General features: G+C 34.8%; 2 protein-coding genes across 2 annotated transcripts; both read left to right on the forward strand.

Moving 5' to 3' along the window:
* The first annotated feature begins 2,832 nt into the window (after positions 1 to 2,832).
* On the forward strand, positions 2,833 to 6,025 carry LOC108983843 (U-box domain-containing protein 33-like). The gene is made up of 5 exons (XM_035691393.1): positions 2,833 to 3,019; positions 3,264 to 3,388; positions 3,977 to 4,098; positions 5,132 to 5,236; positions 5,524 to 6,025. Exons 1-5 carry the CDS (start codon positions 2,833 to 2,835, stop codon positions 6,023 to 6,025), a joined length of 1,041 nt encoding a protein of 346 aa, XP_035547286.1.
* Positions 5,829 to 9,152, forward strand: LOC118349046 (U-box domain-containing protein 33-like). The gene is made up of 4 exons (XM_035692502.1): positions 5,829 to 6,007; positions 6,450 to 6,569; positions 7,227 to 7,658; positions 8,297 to 9,152. The coding sequence occupies exons 2-4, from the start codon at positions 6,498 to 6,500 to the stop codon at positions 9,020 to 9,022; spliced, it is 1,230 nt and encodes a 409-aa protein (XP_035548395.1). The 5' UTR covers positions 5,829 to 6,007; positions 6,450 to 6,497; the 3' UTR covers positions 9,023 to 9,152.
* Positions 9,153 to 13,769: the final 4,617 nt, after the last annotated feature.

Consider the following 13,769-nt stretch of genomic DNA (forward strand, 5'->3'; position numbering starts at 1 on the left):
TTTTTATTTAGACACATGGCACAATCCTAGTCATCTACTTGGAAATCCTAGGACACTTGTCAAGAAGAACATAAGTGTGTAAGTGATGGAGTGTGAATCAAACTCATTGTCATGCTCTCTTATACTGTTCACTGTTCCATCCAACCAAACATTATTTGGCTAACCAAAATAAGGTTTCAACCATAATGAAACCCAAAAAGTTTGAGGCAAACCAAAATCTCAAACCCTTTGTGGAAGCCGAAACCCTAAATGTTTTCCCACTTGGTTAAGCCACTTCCACAAGCAACTAACCATTAAAGTACACTCTCTTACACTCTCATCTACTCTATTACAAGTTGACAATTACTTTTGACCAAAAGACATTAGGATTGAACCAAACCCTAACTGAAAACCCCTTGGAACCCCAAATGGAAGTACATTTGATTACACCTCCTTAGTCCCACCGAAACTAGCTTGTTGCACCAAGCTTCTTCTACAAGTTTCCACCCACTTATAAGGCCATCTCTTGGCTGCCATGACACCCCATTTGCTACCATAAATAGTGCATTTTTTGTCAAGTCAAACAAGCAACATGAAGCCCTCCATCTCACCCACTCGGTAGCCCGTCAATCCTCCACTCCCAACAGCTTTTCTTTCTCTTTTTTCACAAGCAAACCTCACCTCACTTTTCACTCATTCAAACACAAAGTAATCCCCCTTCATATACCCAATGCACCTCACTTTCCTCCACACACTTAGCATTTTTCATCCATTCAGGAAAGAAACCGAGAGAGAGAACTAGAAGAGGGAAAAAACATGCATTATGCTTGGTTCCAGCTTTTTTAAGTATTTTCCTTAGCTCAAATCACTTGCTTTTTGTTAAATTATGGGTCTTAAATGTGTGGGAGAGTATTGGCTATTTTTATTGGAAGTTTTGAGGTTGATTGTTGGTGTAAGTGTGATGAAGGTTCATTTTTTATGATTATTGATGAACCTTGGGAGTTTTGTGAAATTTTGATGAAATGTTGGGTAGATCTCAATTTGATGAAGTGTTAACATGATTATATGCAAGTTTATAGTCAGATTTGAAGCATGTTAGGATTTTATAAAATGGTTTTGCATCATCTTTGAAGTGATAGAAACAGATTGATTCAAAAGGAGTTTGCTTGGTTTAGGATGTGGTTTTAGCTTTAGGATCTTGATTCAATGGTTAAAATTATTGTAAATTTTATTTTTAAAGCTTAGATATATGGATTAAGAATGAGGTTTTGAAGATTTATGACTTAAATTTTTGTTAGAATGATGATGAAATGCAAGAGTTTAATTTAAGCATGATATAGAGGCTCTCAAGTTTGATGAGATTTTTGTTATGACATGCTAGATTTGATGCTTAGATCAAGTTAATTAGAACTTGAATGTGAGATATATGGTTGTGTTATTGTAAGATTTATTGCATAAAAGTCAAGGATCTAGTCATTTTGTTTCAAGTCCAAAAGCATGCATATATGTTCGGTTTCTACGTTCACATGCAAACTGATTATTCTAAGTTGTGTTTTATGACTTGTGGTTGATTAGTCAAGCATGATATCACTTAGGTTTGAATAATATAAATGTTATCAGTGTTATTTAAAGACTTTTGAGATTCTTGGAATTGATATATATATGAAAGTGTTAGACCAAAAATATCAAGAATTGGTCTACTGAACAAGAAATAATTAATCCAGCTTGCTTCCAATTTACAAAGCAATTTATTTTTCCTCTTGGTCTACTGAACAAGAAATAATCAGAACCATCGATCATCTATTATTATTGGGCGCGCGGCTGCCGTAGAAATTTTCAACCATTGTATGTGCGGCTAAGCTGAATACTACCCAGAAGTACTGATGATCTGCTATATCTGGTAAAGGTGCCCGTGCACCCATATATGTCTGCGAATTAGGAAGGACGAGGAAGCTGCAGGCCGTCAAATATATATATATCTATGCATGGAAAATTTCCAATTTTTTTTTGTGGGCCCAGTACTTGCTCGACGAATTAGTTTCTTTAATTAATTCCTCAAATTCAACTCAAATCACAGTCATGTACGTTATGCAAATAACTACCGAATTTAATACACACATACATCCATTTTCACATTTCTTTACACAAATTTATATATGATAGTGTCACTTCACTTGTCAAATTAATTAAAGTTATTATTACTATTATTGAAGTTCTAAATTTTATATATATAAATTTATTTATTTAAAATAGAGTTATAAAAAAATAACTATATATATATATATAAGAGATTATATATGTATATCATGATCATGCTCGATCGACCTTGTATTGATTGTCTTTTATTCTACAGCTAGCACGTATAATAAATATATCATATTTTTTTAATTAAGTCTTGTCTACTTGTACGTACGCGGAACCCTCGGGTCAACGCCAATAAGCTGCAATTCCTTTCACATGATTAGTTGAGAACCATATTCCAAAACCGATGATCAGAAACTTGGCAGAACCATGAAACGCGCTCTAGAACAGTTAATTACCAAGACTTTCTCCACTTTGTTTTTTCAAAGATTATCAAATATATATATATATATATATAAATATATATTCTCCTTCCTCTCAGAAAGTGAAGAGAGAGCTGATGACTGCTGTTAATTGGCGTACAACCTTTTGAATAAAGAAAGATGCATATAAATTACAACGAGGAAGATTGTGCAAAGCTCTGATGAAATTGATTATCTTCTGCAACCTCGCAAGGGATCAACGTCTAATTCATATTAAAATATGGCAAGCAGCAGCAGCAGCGCGCGCAGCAGCAGCAGCAGCGCGCGCAGCAGTAGCAGCAGCAGGGGGATGAAGGTCTTGGGTACTTTAGATGAGGATTTGATGGAAAAGGTGAGTGAGGATACGATATGCGTAGCAGTGGGAAAAGATGAGGAAGAGGGCAAATCTATTCTCTTATGGGCTTTTCATAACTCTGGAGGAAGGAGAATTTGTATTCTTCACGTTCATCCGCCTCCAAAGCTCATCCGCCATCCTTGTAAGCTAGCTAGCTCTATATTCACGAATATGTATACACATGCATGTATGTATGAAAAGAAGCTTGGAAAATTGAAATTGATCATATAATTTAGTTAGAAATATTGGGGAGGGAAAACCTCATCAGTCAAATTTGTTTGTAAATTTCTTCTGGGGTTCTGAACTCATTATCTGGGTAATAGGATGGAAAACTGCTAAAAACAATGGCCTTTACAGTTTTTTGTTTTTCCTTCTTGCTTTCGCAGTGGGTCCTGCAAAAACTCCAGCAAAATATGTGAATGAAATGTTTGTAACCGAACACGAGGAAAGAGATAGGCAAAATATGTACGAGATCCTCCATAGATATGACCAAATATGTGGAAAAATGGGGGTAACAGATCTTTGTTCTTCTATATATCTCTGTTTTTCAGATTTTATTTTCGTTTGGTTAATTTCCTTGAAAAGATTTTGCTTTCAATTTTCTGAAGTAGAAATGAAAATTAGAATAATATTTGGTATGACCACACAAGTTATAATATTTTATTTTGCTCATATATATGTTGAAATGAAAAAGAGGAATTACATCACAATGCATATATATATATATATGACATCTTATTAAAAAAAAAAAAGATTTGATGACTATGTAATCTAAGAGAAAGCAAAGACAGAAAGATGAATTAATTAATTAAGCTTCATGCAAATTTTCAAGATATATCTTGCGAGTGAATGGTGGTTAATTTCCTTGTTACCTTTAAATAATATAATATATATTTTCAAGATAATAGGATATAAAAATTAATAATTAGAAGCTAGCTAGCCTCATATTTAGTTATATTATATATAATTTCTCAAAAGTTAGGCTTCACATATATGCAAATTTATCCAAAGTATTCCTTTTGGAACTAATGGATTGGCCGGAAATTAAAAGAGTTTTTAAGTATATTTTTTGGCATTGCGGTTTTTTTTTAAAATGTAGGTACAAGCAGAGATACGACAAACTGAAATGGAAAATATTGAAGAAGGGATTGTGACACTCATCACTCAGTATGGGATCAAGTGGCTTGTTATGGGAGCAGCAGCAGAAAAGCACTATAGCAGGTACTACGTACAACTTTTTCTATATATATTAATATCATCATCCCTCGACCCAGGCGCCCCTAGTCATGTTCACTTTCTTGTTCTATGCATGCATGTACGTGTATATATGTATAATGCACTGTAGATATCTAATGGTGACGGCAGAGTTGGCCGGCTAGCCAGATCATGTGGTCAACAACGTCTATTATTTATTTAATTTGATTTTTGTTTTTACTAGAATTTCATACATTGGTTGAACATTTGAAATCTCGCTAGATACTGTGAGATAGACGCTAGAGTCTACTTACCCAATCTAGCCAAAAATTTTAGCAAGTAATTTGCTAAAATTCCGTTTGGTGAAAATTGTGATTCTGAGTTTGCTAGGCTATTACGTCACTACAAAAAAAACAAGCAGTTGAGATTGATTATTTGCTACTATAATAATTATTTACGATGAAAACAGACTCATTTTATCGAGAAATAATCATTTTCGTAAGAAATAACTGGTCACAAATGAATAATTTTCTTGCAGTACATGCATATGAAACATGCTATATCTAGGGATAAAAAAATGTGATTTTCTCATGTAATGTGTGTTCTTTCGCAATGTGTGTTAGGCATGGTTTAACAACTAATCTAGACCTAAATTCCTATAGTAAATAGACCATCTTTGGTAAGAACTCACTCCCACATGTTGCCAACTCCTTTAGGAAGCTCATGATCTTCAAATGTTGGAACTTCTCTCGGTGCACTAAAGGCTGCCTATAAAAAATATATATGGCAAAATCGAGAGAGAGAGAGAGTGAGAGAGAGAGAGATGAACAACCTAGTCAATTGCCTAAAAAGGTAACTATTTAAACTAATAATTCGATACAGAAAATTAATAAATCATAAATTGACAACTGCGCATACCATTTGACAATACTGTTTAATTTCATGTTCTGTCTTTGACATACAGCTCTTTTCAAATGGAAAGAAATCAGCTATTAGATTCAGTTAGGTAGTTTATAATTGAAATGATTGCTTATCTAGTATTGCTTGACATGCATGGCAGAAAAATGATCGAACTCAAGTCTGAAAAGTCAAAATACGTGTGCGAACGAGCACCTGTGGATTGTTTCATACAATTTATTTGTAAGGGCTGCCTCATACGTACCAGGTTAGCTTGATTGCTAATTTTCTGATTGCGTTTTGGGAAGAATACACTTGAACACTTTCACTCTATTGAGTTTCCTTCAACCGATGCATTTTTTTTTATTCAGGGACAGAAAAAAAAATATATATGCTTGAAAGTAGTTGGAATACTTTTTCACTGAAGTGACTTCTACATCATGAAAATCTACACAAAATTCTTCTATAAATATATATATATATATATATATATATATATATAAATGTTCAGTGTCCACTTACTAATTAATTCAAGTACCATCTACATATATACAGAAAACCACGTATAGATCACATAGATCAAAATGGAGAATCGAGCCTCACGGTCTTAAGATCACGATCAGTTCATTCTGGGAACAATAGCAATGAGGCTGAAACTGGATGCTCAAACTTGTTGAGATCACAATCTGTTGCACAAAATCATATAAGGGAGGATAGAAATATTGTAAAGAGTGTCTTCAATGCAATGTTCCGCGGAGGCACCAAAGAGCCTTCAATATCCCCGAAGAGCAGGTCTGAGGCAGAACACAATAGTACTACTTCTGATCATGAATCGGACTTGTTATCATTAAGGAGTCCTTCAGGTTCAAGTCGTTCAACATACTCTCCTAAAGGAGTTCTTGATTTAACTCTAAGTCCATTAGTACGGAAACCAAGTACTCCAACATTGGAGGGGTTCGAGTTCATTAGTACTCCATTCTCACCAGGCAGCTCTTCTGTTGTGGACGTTGCATCTTCTAACGAAGCTCGAAGTGTTGCGGTATGTGCAAAAAAATAATAAAAATGATTTATGTGGTTATATATACAGATTTAGAATATGCAGGTCTTGCACAAACCTTAATTTTGAAAAAAAAAACATTATTTTTTATGGTGGGTTCTGTTTTCTTAAATGATATAAACATGTATTTAAAATTACTCTTATATACATGGGGCAATTATAAAATGAATTTTATACTATTTCGCAAAAACTTCTATAAGTACTTTACAACTTTTTAATGGGAGAATTGCCCTAGTACTGACACATGGCATAGTTATATCCTATTAAAAAAATAATAATATAAGGTACGTAACTTTTCAAAAATTAAACATTAATTAAATTTTCCAAAATATTAAAAAAATAAAAGAGAATATTTATAACTTCATAAAAAGAATGAATTTTTTCTACAAACCATGTGGACATTAATCTGAATTGATCCTAGCAGGACAAGACTAATTTAGATAATCCTCATTATGAGAGACTTCAACAAGTGATGGCAAATGCGGAAAAATTGACACGCTTGCAGCAAAAAGTAGCAAGAGAGCTCGGTGAGGCTATGGGCAAGGTAAAGTTTTTTGTATTGAAAAATTTTACTCATCATCTTTTCGTCATTTCATGATGTGACATTAAATGATAGGTTTATATACAAATAAAACATAATAAATAATCTATAGTCATCTAATATTATATCATAGGATGATGAGAAGATGATGAGAAAATAGATGATAAATAGCATTTCTTACATCTTGAATGTTTTCATTTTCTGGAGATCTTCTTTTACATTTTCAAGCTCGTTCTACAAAATTTGATTAACCTTTTCTTCTTAAAATTTAAGGGAAATGCAATTTCCATATCCTCCAACTAATAGTATTTTACATTTTACACCACAAACCATAAAAATTGAAATGGCGTATTCTCAAACTATCAGAAATTTACAATGTACAACCTCCTTTGTGATCTAACCATCCAAATTATATCGTGTTAACAACTTCTACCGATTTTTCCATCTATCCTAGGATCTAGAATTCTTCTGATCAGATGCATGGTAGATAACTAACATAAACATAGTAGATCAAAAGGGTTTGAAAGATTTTTTTTTCTTGTTAGTATAAAATGTAAAATTTCTACATGACTAGCTATCGTTACAATAATTCTTAAAATTCTATCTATATAACTTCTAAAGTTCTAAAATCAGCTGCAAATTGCCTAAAATCCATCACAGGCCCAAGAAGAGTTGATACTCAGAAGAGAAATTGAGGAAGGGAAAGCAAAAGAGAGAGAAATTGAAACGATGAAAAATCAGATAGACCAACTCATGGAAAAGTTCCAGATTTTCCAAGAACGTGAAACATCATTAAAGAATCAAATTCTAGAGTTGCAGATGGAACGGGATAACGCAGTGAAAGAAGCTGAAGAGTTGAGATATAAACAAGGAGAATGCTCAAGTTGGAATATGCCTTGGTTCTCTGAGTTCTCATTGTTGGAGATTAAGGAAGCAACTCAAAACTTCAATGAATCCCTGAAAATTGGAGAAGGAGGATATGGCAACATATACAAAGGCTATCTACGTCAAATCGAGGTTGCTATAAAGAGGCTAAATCCTCAGAGCTTACATTCAAGTTGCGGGCAAGGCCCCTCAGAGTTTCAAATGGAGGTGTGTTATTCTTTTAAAAGCATTAATTAAATCGATTAAAATGGTTATGTAAATTTCATTATGCATTACAAAGTTTGCATCATAAGTTGTAAGGAGACTATAATGGGCTATCGTTGCAAGAAAAGTTAATATTTGGAAGTTTGTAGGAAACGTGATCAGCTTTCCATACCTTTGGCATAACATTAAGCTTTGACTTGCAAATAAACTTTTAATTAAATTCTCTTGCAGATCAACCCCTATAATGTATATCTGCACCGAGGAGGGTGTGTCCTCCACACAAACTTGAAAAATAGAAAGATTGTTGCTCCAATCGGCCTTTAGAGTCCCATAGATGCATGTGTGTTCTTCATTGTAAGACAATGTAATCATTCATCTATATGGACCAATACAGTTTTAGCATTGTGACTTGCTTACATGAATATGCTGCATTTTTTGTGACTTCTTTCTTTGCAATATCATATAATTAATTTTTTCATAGATATAGAGTACCAATGTACGGTTGTTTGTGTGTTGGAACGCATTAAAAATGACACAATTCAAATTGAAGACCAAACTATTGAAAAATAAAAATTCAACAACACAAATTTGCACTAGAAGTTTTACATTCTACTCTAATTTGTTTTGTGTATGATGATTAGGTTCGTGTATTAAGTCAGTTGAGGCATCCGAATCTTGTGAGGCTTGTTGGATCTTGCCCAGAAGAATTTGCACTTATATACGAGTATCTATCTAATGGAAGCCTTGAAGATCGACTCAGATGTAGGGACAAGACTCCTCCATTGTCCTGGCAAACTCGAATCTGTATTGCTACGGAGTTGTGTTCTGTCCTTGTATATCTCCATTCCAGTAAACCTCATAGTATCGTACATGGTGATCTAAAACCCTCCAATATCCTCCTTGATGCCAACTTTGTTTCGAAACTTAGCGACTTTGGAATTTGTCGAGTGTTATGCCATGATCAATGTTCAAACAACAACACAACACTATGTCGTATAACTATCCCAAAGGGCACCCTGGCTTATGTAGATCCTGATTTCGTTGAAACAGGAGTGCTTACTATGAAGGCTGATGTTTACTCGTTTGGAATCATATTGCTACAATTGTTGACTAATCGACCTGCCATCTCCATAGCAAATGACGTGAAGTCTGCCTTAGGTGATGGAAATTTGAAAGCTCTCTTGGATCCTTCAGCTGGAGATTGGCCAATTGTGGTTGCTCAGACCTTGGCTGAATTGGCATTGCCATGTTGTGACAGGAACCGAAAGAACCGACCAGAACTTGGATCAGATGTCTGGGAGGTACTTGAATCAATCATGGCATCATCCGTAGCCTCATCCTCAACCCAGATGGGTCCTAAAGGTTGATGGTACCAACCATCTCTGTAGTTTATACTTCATTTTGCTTGTTTCCTGAACATCACAGATACCTGTGACCACCATTCAACACCCTCCACTTTTTTTTTGCTATTTTCTATTCAATCCATCTATACTCTTTCTTTGACGATCCAAGTGCTTTCTCAAATGAATTGTTGTGTAAGTGTCAACGTGCATCAAACAAACTTGTATTTCCCATTGGGTTAAGAACTCAGTTGAATGTTTGATCTATGCATTCTATAAGAGAAGAGTAATTGTAGATTGTTGGCTTTAGGACTTCATGATAATGCCCAAATGCAGAGAAACAAACAAGATCGAATATTTTCTTTCACATTGACATTTATTCAATTACACATGGGTTAGATCTATACATTATTTTGTGTTGTTTATTAAACTATTAAATTGTGGAACTGCCTTGAAAACCACACTATTTTTACCTCTTTAGATCATAATGGGGTGCTAATTAAATTAGACATTAATATCATCCTCATCTAAAATAGAAGTAGCATTATTATTGTCCTTTTAAATAATTAGAAAATTTTTGTTGTTGTTGAGGCAATTCCCAGCACCAAGATCAGCTTTCAAACAAGAACAAGAAATATTGATTATTATTAGGAAAATGCTAGACGACCTGATAGTTGAAACCGAAAATTCAACCGATGCCATCGGTTCGGCTGAAACTGCAGTAAATCTGTATGGATTTCTATTTAATCCCTTGAACCTGGGTAAATCCGTGGCCAGTTGTTTTGTTTGTGGGTATGTGGAAATAAAGCCGACTTGCTTTACTTAGGAAAATAGAAATCCATGTCTAGCATTTTCCATTATAGCAGATTCTCTAAAAACAATAAAGGAAAATGCTATAATTTTTTCGTATAGATGCTAGACATGGATTTTTTTAAATATACAACTCGCTTTACTTAGGAAAATAGATATCCATGTCTGTCTGGATTTTTTTTCTTCTAATTTTTTTTCTTTCATGGCCACTTATTTGTTCGTTGAGAAGAACTATCAAGAAAGTAAAGTTCTAATGGCGTCAACCGAACTCACTGATTCCGTACAAGATGGAGAGAGGATAAGGGAGGGATGGGAATGGAGGCATTCAGATCTGAAATGGGTTTTTCCTGATGCCAACTCATTGATTTTGTACAAGATGGAGGGAGGAAGAGGGAGGGATTGGTATCAATAAAGGGAGGATGGGAATAGAGCGCTATTAGACCTAAAATGATTTTCCCTCGTTTTATATTTCTAATTATTTTCTCTTTTTTTTATTATTATTTTAAATTGTCACGTGTGCAATCGGTCGATTATCGGTATAAAATGTGGGCTCGATCCATAGCATTACCCCAGCATCGATTTTTGTGACACGATTAAATACTCAATAAATATCATAGAGATTACTTCACATGTCTATTTTTTTCTCGCTTCAAATTCTTAAGTTGAGACAAGAACTTGAAGAAACTTTTTCTAGACGTTGGGTGGTCACATATTGAAAGTCCGCCCTACTTCGTGGTTCCGCTTTGGAGCTTTAATTTATAGAAGATATTATCAAATGAGTATCTATTCTATTTTTTATGTTAACACAAGGCTGCATTGTTGGCCTAATAAAGTTTTGTGAGGCTCCTTGGACTGCTTAGTAAATCAATCATCTAATTAAGCGTAGAATAGTTGCCCCATATATGTTTTGGGGTGGGGTGTTGAAGTAAACCAAGCTGCCTACAACTTCGGATGGTATCATGTTTATATATTTTGAAATGGTTGGATATTAATATAGTCCATAAGGTTTTTTGTGACTTCTCCAACATTTGCTTGGGATTTTACGAAGATTAAAGCGTCGAGAGATGTAACAGAAGATTACATACCTTCATTCATTATAAATAACATGCAATGCACCTAGCATACTTCTAGCAATATGCAATAATTACAATGAAATTGTTTTTATTCAAATATAAGTTGCACCAGAATAGACTAAATCCCAAAATATCACTCATAACATTAACATGTAGATAAGTTTATCATCTATACAAACATGACTTTACTTAGACATAGTACTGTAGTATGAACTCCTTAATTATAGACTCCTATGTAGTTTCTTAACTACACATCAAGTCGCTTGCCCAACTCAACGATCAGTGCCAAGATGACATTCAAAAACTGGAGTCTGATCTCCATGAGCTCCTCCAAGTCTAAACCCTCTCTATTCAACCTCATCCAGGCAGGGATGTTCTACTCCATGTTGACCTAACATAGCTTCTACTATTTCGAGTGGAAATGGTAGTTAGGACTGTCACAGGGAGAATTTTTAATATCAACAAGTTATACAACTAAGCTACCATCAATTTATAAAGCATGACGTGTATGCATGATTGACATGGGCTTGCTTTTGCAAAACATAACTTCAACGACATCAGAGTTTTTGTACTTCATAACATGCTTGTTTCACAAAAATAATTTTGTTCATTCATATTCTTGTTATTACATAGGGTGGATGCTCCATGGTTCCCCATAAACTGTGTGTTCATGCTGGTTACTGAATGATATAATAGGTTCGTCCACCAGCTGTGAGTATAGAGTCTTACCTCATGGTAGTTTGGATTTACCGTTACCATGAGTCATTAGCGATACCCACCAGCATTAGATGTCTTTTAATTTCTCTCTGAAACTTTTCAATCCTATTCAAAACCTATTGGCGGTTCATTGTCAACCCAAGAGATTTCACTCCATTTTATTCACTCTAGATTGGACATGGAAGTTCTACTAGGATAATCCTCCATCTTATCGTTTTAATTTTAATACTCGACTCGAAATTCTTGACAGAATTGCATGCTTCATGATAGATATTCATGCTTATGATATATGAAAACATGGTATAGCATATATATATATATATATATATATATCAAATATTAAGGAGAATGTAAATAAAAAAGAAAATGTATCACATTGCATGCCATATATTATCTAGCATACTAGCATATATCCAAAGTAAGTTTGAAGCTAAGTTACAAAGTTCGTGCTTTAATAAAGTGACACAGGCTGAAACAAGAGAAATACTAAAGCTAGGAAATCTCATTAATATGGAAAATATCAGAATCTACACTCTAAGAGCACTTATTTGCAAATTTGTCCCTTAACTATTCAGAATTTGCAAACAAGCCCCTAAAGTTTCAATAATTGCAATTTGGCCCCAAACTTAACCAAACTTTACAAACCTCATGTATTTCCTATTATAATTCTATTTTTGGACTTATAAATCAAGAAATCATGTATCCACTACATGACACCCTCTATGGCCGAAACACTCAAAATCTCCAAGTTTCACTAAGTGTGATTTTAGGCCCATTTCCAAACCAATGGACACTTAACCAAGTTTAGAACTTAATCACATCTTAATCCCGAGCTTAGTATCATGTTAAGTCACTATATTCACATTCCTCATGGCCATATTTTTATCATATGAATTAACTAACACAACCACAACATCGAACTCCACATCTCGAAACTAGCATGTGTTGTTTATCAATTCTGTTGCACTAGTCGAATTTAACATATTCTATCTTTGCCAAGAACCAATCATTAAACTTACGAAGAACATTCTATCTTCCATGCTAACATGTTCTCAAGTTAGAGTTACACAAAATAGAAGAGGATAAAGAAAAGGAAATGAGGCTTACCAAAAGATGAAGCTTTCGGCTAAGGTAGAGAACTCTCAATTTCAACACACACTTGTACCATCTCAGTTTGTGACTCAAAAATGAATTACGCTCTTTTCCTCTTGTGTGAACAAGTGCTAAAGTAAGTGTGTGTGTGTGTATGTGAGAGAGAGAGAGAGAGAGAGAGAGAGAGAGGAAAAACGAAAAGAAATGGGAGGGTATGTGGGTGTGGGAAAGGGCTAGGGAGAGAAAAACTTCATTGCACCCTTGCCTTCACTCAGTTCCTCACCAAAAGTTGTTGGTTTATCTTTGTGTGTTAGGATTGACTTAAGCAAGTGTCTGGGACATGAGGGGACTGAAAAGAGAGGGAGAGCAGTTCCTTTTGTGCAGGCCAATGTGTAGCATGAGGGGGTTTGGGTCTTGGATAGGTTGCTTGCAAGTTTAGATTTGTGTATATGTGAAACATGCAACCAATTATGTGTGTGATGTGTTGAGCAGGTGAAGTGAGTGCAATTGAGGGTGGGACTATGCTGACTAGTACAACGGTATAAGTGGAAGGGCAGGGTATGTGTAAGAGGTGGTACAAAGAGCATGTCTTCGTTGCTTGAAAAATGGGTCAACTCAAGTGTGAATGGAGGGGCAAAACCGATGGGAATGGGCATGTGTGTATGAGTCAAGTTTTGGGGTTTAGATTTCAAACCAAGGAGAGGGCTGGTAAGAGAGTTACAAGGTTGCAAAGAGTAGGGTATGGAGTTAAAAAAATCTATAAGACCTTTGTAAGAAAGGCCTGGTCTTGCCTTGTTGCACACTCATCCTTCTTACACAAGTACTAAGAGCATCATCATTGGATTATGAAAATACAAATGTAAGATTTGCATAATATCACATCATTTTATATTTGGCTATTCCACTTAAAACTTATTTCCACATTGGATTATCCATCTATTAGTTTAATAACTTTGTTTTTTTAATTTTTTTCTAAATTAAGAGCAAGTTCTTCCTCATCATTGAAGCCCTCAGAGCCAACTGCTGCTGCCTCTGCCTCATCGCAGATGGCATTTGTGATTCCTGAGCCTTGAAGCTCTGAT

This window comes from Juglans regia, chromosome 7, assembly GCF_001411555.2.
Source record: "Juglans regia cultivar Chandler chromosome 7, Walnut 2.0, whole genome shotgun sequence".
Taxonomy (NCBI): Eukaryota; Viridiplantae; Streptophyta; class Magnoliopsida; order Fagales; family Juglandaceae; genus Juglans; species Juglans regia.